Source organism: Rhipicephalus sanguineus, chromosome 10 (assembly GCF_013339695.2).
Source record: "Rhipicephalus sanguineus isolate Rsan-2018 chromosome 10, BIME_Rsan_1.4, whole genome shotgun sequence".
In the NCBI taxonomy this organism is placed as follows: domain Eukaryota; kingdom Metazoa; phylum Arthropoda; class Arachnida; order Ixodida; family Ixodidae; genus Rhipicephalus; species Rhipicephalus sanguineus.
Window position 1 is genome coordinate 10929049 of NC_051185.1, and position 18706 is coordinate 10947754.

General features: G+C 46.0%; 1 protein-coding gene across 2 annotated transcripts in view; it reads right to left on the minus strand.

The window, feature by feature from the left end:
• Nucleotides 1–277: 277 nt before the first annotated feature.
• LOC119407024 (uncharacterized) overlaps nt 278–18706 on the minus strand; it is a 44954-nt gene continuing 26525 nt past the window's right edge. For both annotated transcript variants that reach the window (XM_037673849.2, XM_037673852.2), the window contains exons 5-20: nt 18475–18534; nt 17458–17533; nt 16811–16878; nt 14613–14688; nt 13512–13617; nt 12426–12522; nt 11270–11414; nt 10958–11020; nt 7691–7891; nt 6467–6532; nt 5745–5813; nt 5211–5300; nt 4824–4883; nt 3886–4060; nt 2182–2417; nt 278–1163 (exon numbers count right to left, since the gene is read on the minus strand). In XM_037673849.2, the coding sequence (XP_037529777.1) occupies nt 1110–1163; nt 2182–2417; nt 3886–4060; nt 4824–4883; nt 5211–5300; nt 5745–5813; nt 6467–6532; nt 7691–7891; nt 10958–11020; nt 11270–11414; nt 12426–12522; nt 13512–13617; nt 14613–14688; nt 16811–16878; nt 17458–17533; nt 18475–18534 (1642 nt within the window). In that variant the 3' untranslated portion in view covers nt 278–1109. The remainder of the gene's footprint in view (nt 1164–2181; nt 2418–3885; nt 4061–4823; nt 4884–5210; nt 5301–5744; nt 5814–6466; nt 6533–7690; nt 7892–10957; nt 11021–11269; nt 11415–12425; nt 12523–13511; nt 13618–14612; nt 14689–16810; nt 16879–17457; nt 17534–18474; nt 18535–18706) is intronic.

The window sequence follows — 18706 nt, forward strand, 5'->3', positions numbered from 1 at the left end:
AACACTCGTTCGAGACTATTGAGAATTGCGCGGCGATAGAAGTCTGGGAAGCTAATTGCGTTCCTGCCCCTGGTTTGCCTTTCGTCTAATCGAAGCATGATGTCAAGCAGAAATCTAGCGAAGGTTTCACGAGACACTGTCCACCATTCTAAAAAGCAAACAGCAGGCGTTCTTTAAACCAGCACCGAGCCACAGTACACGCTGAAGGGTTTTCTGGACACGTCAAAAGTCAGCAATCATCACGTGTTGCCAAGCATATCCAATAACACAGGGAGTATAAAAGGTGAACATGGTTTATTACACACAGACACGAACGGCGTTGTGCACAATGAGGGAGGCAATTGATTATCGTGCCTCTATATATTATACAATCAATGGTTCTTGAGCTAAATAAACGGAACAAAGTACGTGAACAAAAAATAAAACATATCACACCCTCAACCCTCCCGATTCGCCCACATTGCGTATACTAACCTCGTTCTAACAAATATAGGAATGTTATGACCTTTACGGCCAATACAGCCTCATTTTAAACAACTAAAATTTCCGTTATAAAACGAAGGTTTTCGAACGAGGGCAGATCATCCTCAGCTTCTATATTGTACAAGATCTACAACGTATCCACTCTTAAAGGCAATACGGAACTCATTAATCGTAACCACTTCCGACGGAGGGGTGGCTAAAGGAACTAACTTATAGCACACACACGTAGTGTGCTGTAGCGTCATACAAGACAATTTTGCCGCTATAATGATGAGCATTCGCAGTTGCGCTGACTCGATTGCAATTAAGGCGTTCCCTTTAAGAGTGGAGTACACGGTACCTTCGACTCGTGGCTTTGTGCGCAGTGGCACAAGGATGGGCTGTGGACTGACTGCGTATATACGTGATGACAATGACGTTGTAAATGCTCTCGCCAGGTGCACATGAACACTCGGGTTCTGCAGCTGGTTAAGCGTGAACGTGTGCGTTACATGCCGCAAGCGGCTCTCACTTCACCGAATCAAGCGGCTTTCACGACGTGCCTCCTTGGTACAATTCGGCTCTACCCGACTGGCCAGTCTGCGCAGTCGGGGTATCGCCAGGCTCTGACCACCACTGCTGCTCATCTATTTACATGCGTCACAGCAACAAGCGTCGCTGTGCTCTTCTTTCGAGGTTACCTGTAATCAGAAGGGACAATGAGAGAAGATTAAAACGACAATAAGCTGGGTTAGGTCATAGGAGTTCATCTTGAATGTAACGCGTGGGAACAAAGGCGTAAGAGAGAAATTCGCCACTCTCTAACACTTGATACGAAAGCCTTCTGCACACTTAGCACACTTAACGCATTAAAGGGACACTAAAGAGCAAAACGATTTTTCTTGCATTAGTAAAGTAGTCTTCCACGACACCAAAAACAACACGCTTTCTGCGCGAAGACGCTTAATAAGCGAGAAAACGTGCAAAAAGAAAATACAGGTGGCGACGCCACCTTGGAATTCCCGCACCATTTGCCGTGACGTCACATATTTTTGACGGCGCCTGCTTGGCCCTACGTAGTTCCTAATCGGTTAAATCGAAGTACATTGTCCTCTGAGGGGGCCAGAGACTTGATATAACGAGTTTGTGGAAATTTCGTCGAGCCAGTGGCGTCAAAATACGTTAAATGCTCTTTGAAGTCTTTTACGTCACGAATTACAAAGTTCCGCGTGAGATTTAAAAATGAAACTTTGAACTTGGTTTTCTCCTGTAATAATAAACCTATGGTGATGAAATAAACTACACAAGAGTTCTCCGAGCACACTTTATCAATCTAAACCAATTCGCTGTTTCTGTTTAGTGTCCCTTTAAGTTACGCAATTGGGGACCGGACTCTCAAGACAACGAGCTGTTGTGTGAGAGACTCTTAAAATTACTTCGATGTTCTCAGTCGATTGCATTGTTCGACCACAGAACTTCGTCTGCTCGTACAGTAATGTTCATCTTCCTGCCTAGAAGAGTCTTCCTTTCTATTCTGAAGCGTCGGCAGGACCCAATGAAGTGTTCCATGTCGCAAATTACCTTACATTATGCGCGTAGCAGAGAAGTCCCTCGTCCAGCGAAAGAGGCGAGCAGGTGGAGCAATTGCAATCTCAGATTGCTAGGCTTAACCCCGCCTGTAGAAAGCACCTAAGCGAATGAACCACTCCCAGCTCTCACCCTATACATCCATCTCAGATTCGCGACGTCTCGTCGTCTTCCTCGCGCAAAATGGCGGGCCGCACACTGGCGCGCGACACGCGCCGCCTGGGTTCGGCCACGGGCGACACTGAGAAGCGCGATGGCCAGTAGCTGGTGCGCTGCACCGACGACCGGCGCCGGGACAGCGCGTGTGGCTGCGCGGGTGTTGCAATAGAGGCCGGGCTCAGTGCGTCCCGAACAGGACTCGGGTTGTCCTGCGAACACACACAGAAAAGTAGACAACTCAGTCATTGGACTGAGTTAATGAAGACTCTTGCCACTGTAATAGCGGGTAGCCAACGTAAGCCGACACTAGCCATCATTGTGCAACCCTGGTTGAGTTCCACTTCTGGCCAGCATTGTGGACAGCTTATACGCTGACAGCTTAGGCAGTGTTCCGATTCCGGACAACGTCGTAGACAGTATACGCTGACAGCTTAGAAGACAGCATCGAGCCCCAGTCGTCCGAGTAATGGAACGCATCTTCGCGAAGCTGGCCATTTTGGCGGCTACGTGAGAATTGGAATGGGTCTTAAGATGGCCGCTATCCGCTTAGCTGTATTTTGCCGTCTACGGCGAGTGTTGGTGTGCACCCAGAATGAAGACATTCTTCCTTTGTAATAGCGTTCAGCCAATATTAGCCGACACTAGCTATCATTAAGCAAACAGGCAACGGCAGAAGCGTACGCGTTTGGGCTGGCTGGTTTACGACTTTAGGGAAAACAGAGCACAGCGACAGGACATACGAACATTCCTTGTGTACTGAAGAAAGGAAATTTAAGGGTTCGTTTTTTAATGAAAACCAGCAGACAACGAGACCAAGTAACGCACAGGGGACGTGATTTGTAGTCTTTTAACTGTATTGTAGTAATTACAATTTAAATGTGAATAAATTGAAGAGGACGAAAAAACAACTTGCCGCCAGCAGGGACCAAACCTGCAATCTTTAGATAGCGCATCCTGTGCTCTGCCAATTGAGCTACACCGGCGGTCGACCAATTTTGCAGAGACAGATTCGGATGTGAATACAAACTTTAATATGGCTGCTGTTAAAGGTCAGACTTCTATTACGCGAGCGCGGCTAAAGGACATATGCCAGACGCTTGCAACAGCTGCAGGGAGGCACGACTGAGGAATGGTTTCATTCAAGGACAGTATGTTGTGGCATCACCCGAGTAAAGGCACCGTACTCACGTAGAATCATGCCAAATCACGAATGGCAGTTTACCACTACCACTCAAGAGGAAGGCCTATAACAGCTGCATCTTACCGGTACTTACTTACGGAGCAGATACCCTGAGGCTCACAAAGAGGGCTCAACTTAAACTGAAAACGACGCAGCGAGCAATGGAAAGCAAAATGATAGCTGCAACCTTAAGAGACAAGAAGAGAACAGAGTGGGTCAGGGTACTAACGGGTGTTAAGGAAGTCGAAATCAAGAACAAGAAATGGACATGGGCAGGGCATGTAGCGCGTGGCCAAGATAACCGCTGGTCATTAAGTGTAACAGACTGGATTCCAAGGGAAGGCAAACGCGCGAGGGGGAGACAGAAAGTTAGGTGGGCCGATGAGATTAAGAAGTTTGAGGGGATAACGTGCTAAGTACAGGACCGTGTTGATTGGCGGAACATGAGAGGCCCTTGCCCTGCAGTGGGCGAAGCAAGGCCGATGATGATGACTCACGTAGGCGTACACTCCGAGGTTCTTGCTGCTGCGTCGTTCGAAGTTGTGCAGCATGTTTGGACACCATCTGGCTGTTCCGGCGCCACCGCAAGCCGGACTCCGGGTCCGCCGGATCGGCGCAGGGCTGAAGGCCACCACCCGGCAAGGCGGCCATCGTGAGACGACGGGCCAGACTCTGCGTATAGATTGGTTAATTAATCAGCCACGCAGTCAGATTCCTCACTTAGCTTTTTAGCGCGCAAAATACACAATGACAAGTAATGAAACAGACAATTCAGCCAAGGAAGGGATAGCGGACATTTGTTGTTTTTAACTGTGTAATAATTACGACATGAATTGAAAGGTATTAAAGTGGACGAAAAAGCACCTTTCCCGTAACTGGGATGCGAGGCCGCAAGGCTTCCGTAATTCAAAGGATGTGGCTTCTGATCCAATTGACGGAAAAGGCGCTTGTTCGTCCACTTTAACTGCTCTACCATTTATGTCGTAATTATTACACTAGTTAAAAATTGCCTGTGTATAGAAAAAAAGACCGCCCCGAACAATTCTTTCGCACACTGATAAGTATATAGATGTAGACAACCTTTCGATCTAGTAAGTGTTTACACTGTCTCGCCCGTGTAATTTCTCCGCTCAAAAGCTCAACGGAATACTTCATTAAATTAAATTGAACATTTCTTCTTGACTACTGTGGCTGTGAAGTGGTAGAGCCTACGCCTCTGCTGCGGGAGGTACTGGGTTCGATTCCCATGACCGCCGGGCAACCATTTATTTTTCTAATGGGGACAGACAGGTACACCGACCTGGTGATCGTTACTGTATGGGTACCCATCTCGAAAGGTTGGCTCTACTTTCCGCTCTCAGATCATTCCTTTTTTTTCCTGGTGAACGTACTCAAGCCCAAGCAACTATTCTATGATTAGAAGGTGCATACTTACTGCCGGTTGGTTGGCCAAATGCCTTGTGACCGTCTGGTAGACGTCGTCGTCCTCAGCATCCTGAGAAACAATTCAGTAAAGAACATATAGAATTTGCATAGTTATAATACACGTCATAATATATGCAGCCACGAAGTTTATCCGTTCCATTTGTTTCGTCTATATCTAGTGGCCTCGGTTTCGCTCTTCGCCATTGATTTAACTCTGCGACATTGGCAGTATCGACTTGTTCAACGTAATTAATAAAATACATCAATACCTTTTCACTGCGTCTATTGAGACAGGGGTCATTTAAGCAGCAATACATTATAGAATTATTAGCACTGTGATAGTTGTGTTAGTTAAGGTAAATGAAGTTAAGAAAATGCACATTATCCGAGCACCCACCATAAGGATGTCTTGTAGCGTTTGGAGCTGTGCCATGCGTGACTGCGGGTCATTCGACGACATCAGCTTGGGATCCACGCCGCTTACTTTCTGCGAGTTCACATGTAAACACCTTAGCAGCGACGCGCACATCATTACTAGTGTTACAATGGCGCTGAATAATTATAAAGAAAATGCAGTTTAAAGACAAAATAACATAATAACAAATAATATAAACAGGAAAAATAAAATAACGCATCAGTAGCTTTGAAATCTGTGAAACGGTCTCAAGTTTGTGGGGTTAACAAACCTCATCAGCGTTAATTTCGTTGTTTGCCATGCAGAAGTGCTCAGCTGTCACCGAGTCTACTGGCTTGCGTGTATATACATAATGATCGAGTGTGGAAACGCGGTCAGCGATGTACGCTTCCAAAAATGTAAAAAAAAAAACGCTTGTGCAACCCATAACGCGTAAACGAATGACGAAGTTCAGCACTTCAACGCGAATAGGTGATCGGACTTTTCAGCGGCGGTGGAGTAACCAGCCCAACTCACCGCCCATTCTTGGAGGAATTCCTGTCCCAAGTCGGACTCGTGGATAGTTCTGTTGTAGTCACGTGCAACCTGCGATGGACGGTGACAAAGGTGAGGCATCGATAAGGCGGTAGTATGAAAGTCTTATACTTGAAGTCACACGGTAATCTCTCAGCCACAGATCCATGCAGCTAGGCTGCGCGTGAAAGTCATTCCGCAAACACCATTTTGACCGCAGCCTCTCAAGTAAGCATTGGTCTAACAAAAATTTGCTTTCTTTTCTGATAAATATACACAAGAAAGAACCAACTGGTGCAAGAAACGGATCCGTCGTCCCGTGATTTAAAATACCACATCACTAAAACCTGCACCGTAATTGTCAGGCTTCAAAATGCGCCTGAAGTTTTCAGCTCCCTTCACTGTATACCGAAACGTGATTGCTCTTAAATAAACGATAAACACAGATACCTTTGTGGCAGAAAAAATTACTAAGGTGAAGGAGCTATAGATGGGAAGACACGCAGGTTAGCCAGCGCATAAATTGGAAACACTAACGAAATTACAAAAAAAAGGTGCTAAAACCGGAGAGAATAGTTTAGCTGAAACTGCTAGAAGTATCCACGCATCGCTGATACAAGCTACGGCGTCAACGTACAGAGGCGTGCATTGCAGACCCCGCCGAAACCCTTCAGCTGCAAGCATACACGTTCAAACGAAAAAGATTGGAAGTACACGATACTGACCTTGATGTCGTGCTTCCAAAAGCGCTGGGTTCGTGGCATGCTAGACTCCGGTGCAATTTCCTTGATCTGAAGAGAAGAAGGGGGAAAATGCGTAAGTTGGATTTGACCAGAAAGTTCGGCTACACAGCAGTAAGCGACAGATGCGTATGACAGCCATCTTAACGTCTACTCAGAAAAACTTGCAACATCAACGCGAAATCAAGGGGCGCGTACACTCAAAGCGACGGTTAAGAGAAGCCCTGAATCAGGCTAGACAAAGACCACTTTGATGCGTGGTTAGAGCTATACGATGTTCACTAAATGAAAGAACACGGAATAAACGCTTCTTTTTCGCTCCGATACCCAAGCCCCTGCACCCCAGTATGACGTCATGAATTGTAGGGTTATGGCCTTGCCGACGTCTTGCACACTCTGACGCACTAAGCGTCGTTGAAATCCGTCTGACTCTTCTAGAACACAGTTTACGCAAACTTTAACGATAGGAAATTAGTCCAATCGTACGCCGACAAAATATATGACATGTCGAACCTATGCAAGAGCTTAGTGAGGGCGCAGAAAACGCGTGTGCGTCCTGTGTCGTGTCCGTGTGTCAAAAAGTTTATGCGCTAAGCACTAAATAATTTGTGCGACAACGAAAGAGTTAATATCACGTCTGTCTGACCAAGCTTTAATTCTATCACGTTATAGAGGGCTTTTAAGATTGTACAAGTGTAACTTACGATCAAAGCTCAATGAAAGGAGATGATTGTTAAAGGCTCGTTTATCTTTGTTAGACACAATATTAATGAGAACTAACAGACAATAACGCCAAGGAAAGTATAGGGGGTGTTATTTGTAGTATTTAGAATTAAATGTGAAGAAAGTAAAGTGGACGAAAAGATGACTTGCCGCCGGCAGGGACCGCACCTGCGACCTTCGAATAACGCGTCCGATGCTCTACCACTGAGCTACGACGGCGGTCATCCTCCCGTCCACTTTGTGGGGTATATATGTTGATTTAAACCTAGGAGTGTTAGTCAGCGCCGATCGCAGCCATGGCGGCGAGTGTGGAACACTCATTTTTTGCCTGTTGGCGTCACGTAGCACGTGATCTTTTTTACGAGCTGGCAGCTGACCAATAATCACTCGCATACTACCTGAAGGCATTAAGTCTGCCAGGACGAGACCCTCGCTGTGAATGATACGCTCAAATACGTTTAAAAAAACGCCACTCTGCTCACTTGCCTTGAGCAGCAGCGTTCCGGCGATAATAATGCAGAGGATATTGACGACAGTGAGGCAGAAGGAGTTGATGGCCATGACGGCGCATTCCTTGTGCATGTTGGCGTTGTCGAAGTAGTACGCCTGGAAGCCCGGGTACGCCACGAAGGCGGGGTACGTCTGCACCGTGCGGGTCTGGTCGGTGCCCGGAATGGGTACGGTCACCTGCGAATGCCAAGCATACAGCGGGATACTCAATGTATAGATGGCCCCAAGGAATGCTTCGCATTATGTAGTGGGCGCTCAGAGAAGCGCTGAATCGTACCATGGTTGGTCATTTCATGTCTGGTGCTCGCCGCGAGCATTATTTCCACTTATTAATCAACAAAGTTTTCCCATATATCTATCTGTAATACCAATAGTTGTTCAATGTTACCGCCATGAGTAAGAAGAAGGACAAGAAGAGAAGGCAGCGAGGTTAACCAAGCGCTGGCTCGGTTCGCTACCCTGCACGTGGGGCCGGTGAAAGGGGATGATTGACAAACGCTCGTGAAGTCAGGTCGTCTTCAAGTAGCACAATAGAGCTTTCGTGGCCTTGTGCACGCAAGAAACCGTGGGCCAAGGTGCCAGGATCTTGATCTCTGATAGTGGTCTTGTATCAAGGCGATGGAGTTTGGCTTCTAAAGCACGTCGTTGAGTCTGTTAGGATGGGCGGTGGCATAGAATTTGTTTAATCGTCACCTTACAGGCGCATAAGTTGCATGCCGCACTGTTGTGGCCATTCCGATGAGACAAGGACAAGGACAAGAAGGATATAAGAAAAGCAGGGAGGTTAACCATGGCTGAGCCCGGTTGGCTATCTTGTACTGGGGAAGGGGAAGAAAGGCCACTGTTGTTGCCGCCGACGTATAGAGTTGTGTGCTTGACCTCAAAGACGGTGAATCAGCCCCATAGCCTTTAGAAATTGTAGCAGCGCCTTCGTTGCTTTTCGCAACTGTGATGCTCCGACCGATGTTTCCAATATTTTGTCAACGGCGAAAGCATTTGCTTTTAGCCGATTTATAGTCGTGCGGAGGTTAAGCCTTTCAAAAGACGGGCATGTAGCACCGCCGCCATGACTGAATGTGCGTAAATTTAGGCGCCCTGGACTGTCGTATAAATGTATTCCTCGGGAACAACTGTGTGATGTGTGTTCTTGACTCGGTAACCCAGTCTTTTTCGCTTCAGTGAAGGTGAATACATTATGATTCCGCCAGTTGACAGCAGTCCTGAAGCTTACGCCATATATAGCGACTCTTCAGCGTCCTTAAAGATAGCTTGTGTATCTTTTTTTTTCTTTCTTTTTCGGGATCATGGCGGCAAAGAGAACGCGGCTTGCTTCATTGAGCCGAGCAGACACGTGGTCCTCAGGGGCCGCTCGCTGCATAGCGGATGAATGAGATCAAGGATCACTTCGTACGCAAGGTACGCGCGACGGAAAACGACGTAGGCTTTCCGTTGGCACGCATACGAAAATCGGACCTGAAAGAAACGTGGCGCTGTCGATGTTCTAGAAACGCGAGATGTGAGGTTATCGGGCACCAAGTTTACCGCCGGTACAGTTATTGTGTCGGTTACTCGCTGATAGTGACGCTACGCGTCTTCATTAACAGGCCGTTTCTCTTATTTTGTTTTTAATGTTCTCGTGCACTGCAAGAAGGAGTGGCACCCTGGTAACTTTCTGTGTTTGGATAAGAAGTCATCTTTTATCTGCCTTCAGCTCTTACAGCTGTCATCAGTTTGTGATAAAGTACGTTTTCTCTGCTTGTGCCCACGCCAGGATAGCGCGTGCTTTTATTTGCCGAATTCAGCTGCTCTCGTAAGTCGAATAAAATAAAGGACAAAATTTCTCTCGCAAGCAATACAGTCAGCCCATTGTTTGAAAAGCCCAAGGAAGATACATTGCAGCAGAGGCTTATCAGGATTTCGCATAATGAAAAAGTAGAAGTGTTCGCGCTGGAAGGACGTCGGCCTTTTAGATGCGAAGCATCTCTTGTTCGGGGGTATGTCCCGCGGCGTCGGCCTGGTAGTCCGCACTCACACTATACGCATGCGCGACTCTCCTCCTTCCCTCTTTCCAACAGCTGTGCGTTACTTTCCCCACTTCTCTACCAGCCCCTGCTTGCCCTTCTCCTGCGTTCTCGCTTCTGCTCTCGCGGCGCATGCGCTACTCTCCTCCTTTAGTCTCCTATCCTTGAAGTGTGAATATAAGGCGGGTAGAGCGCTGCGCGCGTTGTCCAGCGCTTGCTTCGGTTGACTCCTCTGAAATGCGGGCTCGACATGCCGAACTTCTGTCCTGCGCAACGCGATCGTGCAAGTGCTCTGGCTTCGCATCGCCTCATGGTCCCCTTTAGCGGGAGACTGTGTAATTATTATTGTTATTATTATTTTTATTTTTATTATTATTATTATTATTATTATTATTATTATTATTATTATTATTATTATTATTATTATTATTATTATTATTATTATTATTATTATTATTATTATTATTATTATTATTATTATTATTATTATTATTATTATTATTATATCTGGGGTTTTACGTGCTAAAGCCACGATATGGTAATGAGAGACGCCATAGTGTAGGGCTCCGGAAATGTCGATCACCTGGGGTTCTTCAACGTGCACCTAAAGCGAAGCACACGGATATTAGCATTTGGCCCCCAAAGAAATGCGGCCGCCGTTGCCGGCAATCGAACCCGCGCCCTCGAGGTGCGCAGCGCGACACCTTCCGTGCTAATTAAGCTACCACGGCGGGTGGACGATGGCAGTAACGTATAACCGAAACTCAGTACATGCACGAAAATATAACTTCTTTATCTGCAAACATTTAGGTAACTAACAGATTACGATCATAAATCTCGTAGGCTCGGTGATAATGCTCACGACGTGTATTCACCTTTCAGGGGCCAACCGTAGTTCCACCTAAAACAACTATTACACATTCTAAGTCGGAAAATGTCAAAAAGGAAAGCATAGTACAAAGTGTTACATTACGGCTCGTTAGCGTAATCGTACAAGCATAAGTATTGTTGGCGCGGGGTGGACAACTGGAAAATTGCTGTAGTCAATGATCCTATTTTCCACGTCCTATGGCCTTCTCTGTTTCTCTCGTAGCGCCCGTACGAATTGGTGTATCTTGTCTGTTATCCCACATTAGAAAATGGGATTTATCCTTCATGTTATTCGCTTAAGAAAATTCAAAATTTAGATAAGCAACGCAACAGAACCGCAATTTTTACTCACATTGACTGGATCTTGACCGAGAGACTTGAATACTTTCATGAGCGACAGAGCCCACAATGACCCCTGCAAGAAAGTTTAAAGCCTAGTCACGTACCAACTTAGTCGAAAGCTGGAGTCCGTTTGACCTGCGTGACTATCGATGAAACAGCATAATCTGTTTAGTGGACAATGCATGGTATCCTCAACACACCATAAATCAGGAGAAAGCTCACACTGTTAATTTGCGGCATTTCAAAGTGCCAGAGAAAAGCGCTGTGGAATTCCAAATGCGTGAACCTAATGCTGTTGTAGCAGTAGAAGGCTCGTGCTTACACAGTTGATGGAGGGAGGCAGCAGCGAAGCAGAGATGGCGACTCCCACAAGACAGGCCGAGTTGCCGCCCAGGATGGCCATGGCTACGCCAGCACCAGAGGGCAGCGCTACCAGCGCGCCTACCCACAAGCTGCGCCACTGACCCCTGCAATTGTTCGAAGCAGGACATTTGAAAGTGACATATTGAGCGTTGAGGATATCGCGTTCTTGATACTGCGCGCGATAACAGCCATCCAGAGGAAAGAAATATTCACGAGTGTTTTTTTTTTTTTTCGAATACGTACGCAAACATAATGCCCGCTACAGCAATGGAGTGGTTATACGATTATGATGGCCGTTTGATCATCTCCATAGGTACACCAAGGGGCTACGGCAGCCGTTTGGTATTGAAACGTAATGCTAGGAAGAATCCCAAAACGCTGAGATTTCCAGTGGCCAAAACTATTCTACAGCCATCCACCGTATCGTAGTAAACAAGGGCCAGCCTTCAGACATGAAACTGCTTACATCGTTCAGCAAGCCCACAATGCGCTAATTCTCGGACATAATATCAGGACGCTGCTCGCTTCTAACGGTTGTGTAAGTCACACACTGGCTGTTATTTTGTGCAAGGAGTGAACAACTACAATAGGAAGTGCGTTACGAAGTTCTGGCACCGTTTGTCATGTCGCCTACGAGGGAGCTCAATTTTGCCAGCTTAGCGGTGACATACTAGATTTATATGAATGCGTATTAGGTGCATGGTGCCAATGTAGGTATTATAGTCATCGCGGTAGGCGCATAACTAATACGCTAGTACTGCCACGTTTCACTGAGGAGTCCGATCGCCACATTCAAGTTGCCGACAGATTAGCCTCGATGTGCAGTTGGCGTCAAAAGTTTAGAGAGCACTACGTCGGAGAAAACTTTGAATTTCCAGCAATTGATGACTGTATCTGGTCGAACTGCACAGCACATGTTTCTAGCACGTTTGAGAACAGGCCGGAAATCTAAGTTCAATCCTGTGTGCCGAAACAACGGGAATATTCAGCTTTTTCTTTTGTCTCGTGGCCTCCAAACGTCTGACGTTGGCTGTAACGTACCTTCACAACCCTGAAATCAAAACACAGAGTCCCATGCTGTTAGTCAAAGAACACGTACAGCGAAGGCAACTTACCTGGCCGTCTGCTCCGAGTTAGGCCACGTGTTGGGTCCCCAGCCTCCTGGCCCCTGAATGTCTCCCCAATAGGCCATGATGAGACCGAAAACGAACCCTGCGACATCAACAGACCCAGTCATTACGGCCACAGCCTTCAACTCGCAGGTTTATCTCTAGGCTGTAGAGCAGAAAGTTCGCAAACATAAGTACCATAACTTATTGAGACGGCAAATTCGTATTTGCGGAACTTCGGGAATAGCATATAGCAGTAGTTATGAACAGAATTAAAGGCTAGACCTTCGCGTGTTTGGAAGAGCTGTGCAGAATAAATGCAAGACAGGACGTTGTGCTAATAAGACGCGATGAGGTTCAAAAGGTTAGTCGGACATTGCGCCTAGATACTGTCAAGTCCAGCTTACATTTCTTTGTCAAATGATGGCGACACCATCTGCAGGCAACGTTGGTGGCACAGTGGTTTTAGCTCGATATAATTAATACATGAAATTTCCGCAGTCACGTGTATTTCATGACGACAGCAAGTATGGATTAGAACATGTACTCCACAACTGCAAGAGTGGTTGATAAACCTGAGGTAAGGTTCGCGAGTTGTGAGAGATACCATCTTTCGGGGAAGTGCGACCTTGCCAGTTTAGTATTTCTCCTCTCTAGAAGGGAAATACGAACGCGAAGAATTGGCTCCATTGTGGTCTAACCAGGCAACCTATTCCTTCTTATTTACCACGAGAGTAAAGACTCTCGGTTTCCTTGGAACGGAAAAACTTTATTCAGGTCCATCGAGGCGTGAACTAGCACGCAGCGGGCCGCTCCATGATAGCGTAAATTATCGGAATTACAAGACGAGCAGTAAACGTCAAGATAAGTAGTGTCTGAATATTAAATACCAGACGCATACAATCCCTCTTATTTTCCCTTATTAGTCTCGCATTTCCCTTTTTCTCTAGCGCACACTAATATGGCTTGAGCAGTACACATCAATCCGGCCTCTTTAGCCCTTCTTATTGATAAACCTAATCGATCTAAGCTGCAAAATTCGCGGCAATAAACAAAAAAAAAACGTGACCCCGTTTGGGGACAGTGACTCACCGAACACGAGGCAGAGGCAAAGCCCGCACAGCTCGGTGCGAAGCCCAACTTTGACCAATGACTTGTCCCTGATGATGATTCCGAACGTGATGGCCGCGATGGGACCCTGCACGTCAAATATATGAGGCCATTACATACACTGGCCGCAGCGCCCCTGAAGAGAAGAGAGTCAATTTGCTCCCGTGATCCCGTGAAATTCAAAGTCAATTTGCTCCCGTGACCTGAGCAGAAACGTCACGAATGACGTCGTTGGCAGAGCGGCACATCGCTGTCGACCCTGCAGGCTCTGGCAGCAGTGACGCTGGCAAAATAGTGGGAACCGTGAAGCGACACAGTGTATATATATTACCCCCATTCCCCAATGACACCGGCCAACCACTGACACTGGCAAAGCAGCGACACTTATGCAATGCCAGGCAGAACCTTGAAGTTCATTCAAATTGTAAAGTGGCATGACGTCAATCGTGATGTTACTGCCGGGTGACGTGACGTGGCCTGTATTGCATACATTTCTAAAAAAAAACGTTGCATACATTTCTGGAAAAGTTAAAGCGCTCCCTTATTGACAATGTATAGCACAGTCCATACTTACTCACAGCCTCCATTTCCTCTTTTCCTCCTAAGTCGCGTTTTAGTATGAAATATTGTTAGAAAAATTTTTAATTTGTGACTTTTTTGTGCTGTATTTGTTTGTTTTACTTATTTCAGGCACTTTTGTTTGATCTTATTACAATATATTATTAACAGCTGCTACAGATGTGTTTTTTTCTACTGATAAATTTGGAAGAGACCTTTAACAAATTGGTTGGGTCCCAAAAGTGTGCTTTTTTAAATAATATATATATGTCTTGTGTTAAGTAAACCTGAAAAAAAATATTTTCAACTGATACCGGTAAATACCAAGTTAAGGAGAGGACTGCGAGAGGTCACGTGACGTCGTGCTGCTGAGGTGCAAACAGACTGGAGAGATGAGTGAATTGAAGTAAAGCGCCACTTTTCACCGCTATATAAAGTTCGTAGCGCGCAGAGCAGCAACAAGCAGCGAAAAATGACGGGGCCAACAGGAGATGCGATTCGAGCGGTTGCGTAAACGAATCTTACCATGAGCGGCGAGACAAGCATTGCTGCGATGATAGAGACCACGCTGTTGTCCATCAGACCCAATGCTGCAATCATCCTGCGCCAGAAAACGAGAAGAAAAAGAGTTAAACTGTGCGGTTTTATGTGTTGAAGTAACAATATGATTGTGAGGAACGTCGTATCTGGGGACTCTGCATTAAATTCTGCCACGTGGGGATCTTTAACTTGCTCGTTATTCTACGTACACGGGTGTTTTCGCATCTGTCTCTCTCTCTCTCTCTCTCTGTACTCGTTCTCTCACCAATCAGAGTTATCGCATCCCACGCCAGACAAATTGGCGCACGTGTTCTGGGAGCGAAGCAGAAGAGGAAGAGCGCGCGCCGGTTCATGATAATTTTCTATCGACGACACACGGCAAACCTCGAGCACAAAAGTCCTGCTGTAAAATTATTTAACACGCAGTGTCGCTGGAGCCGACGTTTCGACAAGCGGACTATTCTCCAAAGGAGCTTCGAAGAAGACAAGTCCGCTTGTCGAAACTTCGGCTCCATGCAGTGACACGTGATTACAAAAACTGCGCTACAGTTACTGCGAAATACGAAGTTAGGGGGTAGACACGAAACGAAGTGGACACTACAAGCGCAAACTATCAACTGAATTTTGTTGAACAAAACTGGAAGGTAAGAAGACATCCAGGAAAGGGAAAGATCAGTTTACGGAGAGGGTAGGGGGGGGGCAATCTTGCTGAACTGTCTTCATGTGCTCCACGTGGGGTGATTGCGATGAGGGGATGGGGTGTTTACGATTGCGAGAAGTGGCGAAGGCTCAAAGTTCTTTTCCGAGTGTGCTGATTCAATTGCTATCTCTGGCTTCTGATGAACCCGATTTCCGCATCGGTTAGTAGAATGGAGCTTGTACTGACGCATGCGCTTCCCTGGTCCGAAAGAAGAATGCCGAACACGTAATGCTAATAGATACGTTCAATGTGAAATACGAATCGTATATACTATCCCACTAACATGTGGCAAGGCATATATTGGACAATCAGGAAGATGCCTCAATGAACGGCTCAAAGAGCATCGCTATGCATGCCAGTAGAAGGCGATTACAGGCAACCTTTCCATGCACTGCAGAGAGTGTGGGTGCCGCCCAATGTTAGAAAAAACGACAGTTTTGGCCAAATCAAAGAACAAGACTACAAGCGAAATATGGGAAGCCTTCCACATATCGGACCAGAAAAGCGCATGCGTCAGTACAAGCTCCATTCTACTAACCGACGCGGAAATAGAATTCATCACAAGAAAGAGATAGCAATTGAATCAGCGCACTTGGAAAAGAACTTTGAGTCTTCGCCACTTCTCGCAATCGTAAACACCCATTCACCTCATCGCAATCACCCCACGTGGAGCACATGCAGACAATGCAGCAAGATTGCCCCCCCCCCCCCTACCCTCTCCGTAAACTGATCTTTCCCTTTCCTGGATGTCTTCTTATCATCCAGTTTTGTTCAATAAAATTCAGTTGATAGTTTGCGCTTGTAGTGTCCACTTCGTTTCGTGTCTACCCCATAACTTCGTATTTCGCAGTAACTGTAGCGCTGTTTTTTGTAATCAGGAAAAACCAACTAGCCCAATACCTCACTTTGCTCATGCAGTGACAGCCCGTGTTCCCTTATTTTTCACCTCTGCGCTGGGTAAACTAGGCCGATGTCGAAAGTGGTGCAATCTCACATGAAGTGAGGATCGAGCTTCCACACGACTCTAGCATGTGGGTTCCCCAGGCCCGTAGCCAGGAATTTTTTTCGGGGGGGGCCACTTGCTGAAAACATTGACTTTTTGAGAAAAACACCTATTTTTATTATTTATTTTTGGTAAAAACACATACTTCACCAAAATTTCGGGGGGGGGGGGCGCCCCCCTCCCCCCCACTGGCTACGGGCCCGGGGTTCCCTATCAACGTTTGAAATCACTAGACGCAGCATGGGAAGAATTGGTGAGGCTGGTGCCTTCTCAAACAAGGAAAGCAAATTGTGGCTTTGTAACGTGAAGCTCGTGTCAAACACATGAAAGCTCTAGCTTGCATGCTTTATCTTGGGTCTTTTTTTTTTTTTTGTTCGCTCGTGCCCCTGCGTAGTGCTAAACTCCTCTTGCATCCCGCAGCGCCAATGTTGAAATAAACTCTCCAGAACGAAGCTATATTCTGCATCAGTCAGTGCTCACCCGGCCAGTATGATGAAAGCCACGAAGTCGAAGTTGAGTTCCCCGTTTGACCGTACCCCTTCGACAACCTGCGCAAAAGAGAACAGAAGACGATCAGTCGCAGAGGTGAGCAGTGTTACTCTATTTTGGAATAACTCTTACTTTAAGCGAAAGAAGGGAAAGTGAAGCGCTCTTTTTTTTTTTTTTAGACATAACCTTAGTGAAAACACAGGCAATCAAGCCAAGGAAGGTATAGGGGACGTTATTTGCAGTGTTTTAACTATATTGTAGCAGCTACAATACAATTAAAAGACTACAAGTAACGTCCCGTATACCTTTCTTGGCCTCATTGTCTGTTCGTTTTCATTAAGCTTGTGTCTCAATACAGGCGTACGACGTAACATAATATCGACACCTATTGGTGGCACCTCTTGCTAGTATGCTCAAGCGTGTGATAAAAGTTAAAAACAAGCACTCGGAGAAGAGCAGAGAGGAAATGACCTGTAAAATCTTCAGGATCAACCAAGTTATCTTCTTAATTTCTAAAACAGCCATGATGAGGATCAGATGAAATGTTACGGAGCGATAACACTGACACTGTATTTTCAGTGCTAACCGTAATAGAGTGCAGATGAAAAGAAAAATGGACAATAAGTTTACATACTAACCTGAGCTACTGTGAGACGTGCCGTCACAGACTTGAGAAATTTCTGCTGGGCAGTCTTGAAGGTGGAAGCCTCTTCTCTGCGAAAAGTATCAAATGTTTATCTGTCAAATTGTCACAAAAGTAAAACTGCGTATTGGCACGAAATTTTTAGAGCCTGTCCGGTTTCCTTTCCTGTTACTCGTGTGTCATCTATTCACGCCGTTCTATTATGTTATATTGCCACACGCGCTCCTTTCTATATTTTTATGCTGCCGGCCCATTACACATGTAACTACTGTCTTGCGCAAACCGCGCCCGAATGACTGGGAACCATCCAGATTATTTTAAAACCTTCCGATGAAAGTTTAAAAAAACACACGATATGATTATGAGGCCCGCCTAGTGAAGGACTCTGAAAATTTCGACCATCTGGTGTTCTTTAACGCGAACTGATATCACACAGTACATGGGCCGCTAGCATTTTGACTCCATCGGAATGCGACCGCCGCGACCGGCATTGAACCCGCGACCTTTGGGTCAGCAGCCAAGCACGGTAACTGCTACATCACTGCGGCGGACATTCGAACAACCAAGACCCAGATGAAATCTGTAGGACTTGTGATAGCTTGTCGGTGGATCGTTTAAATCTCGTCGAATTGGAATGGTTAGCGTGATCACAATGGTGAACTGCATAATATTAGGAAGCTTCGGCCTAACCACGGTTCTCGTAGCACTTTATTAATATTAAATGGGTTTAAAGAGTGGTTGGTACCTAGGTGTGGCTCCGACTGCTCTTTCATAATAGTTTGCATTGTGAAGTTGTCAATAACCATAAATAGTGCAAAATTTACACATGAATGGACATTCACATTCCTAATCCCGGTACAACAGTATAATTGTCCACGCAACAGCATGTTCACACGTCATAAATATTCACACACATAAAACGTCCACGCTCGTGTTTTCGTCTACACTAATCAAGTTTCATGAGATAGTACGAAACGAAGATAATATGTCAAGACCTGGAACGTGCACTTACTCGTGGTCATCTGTCTTAGCATCGTCGCCACCTTGGTAAAATATCGCGCAAGGAACAACCCTGAAAAACAGAAAAAAAAGGAGGAGTTCAGTTGTTGCAACGGTATTTCAGCAAGATCGAGGTTTCTCGGCACTATTCAACAACACATTCAGTCCGGTGTACCTCCGCTCGAACCTCATAAATTCATGTAATATGCGATCTTTTTCTATTTCAACGACTGGCTAAACCTCAC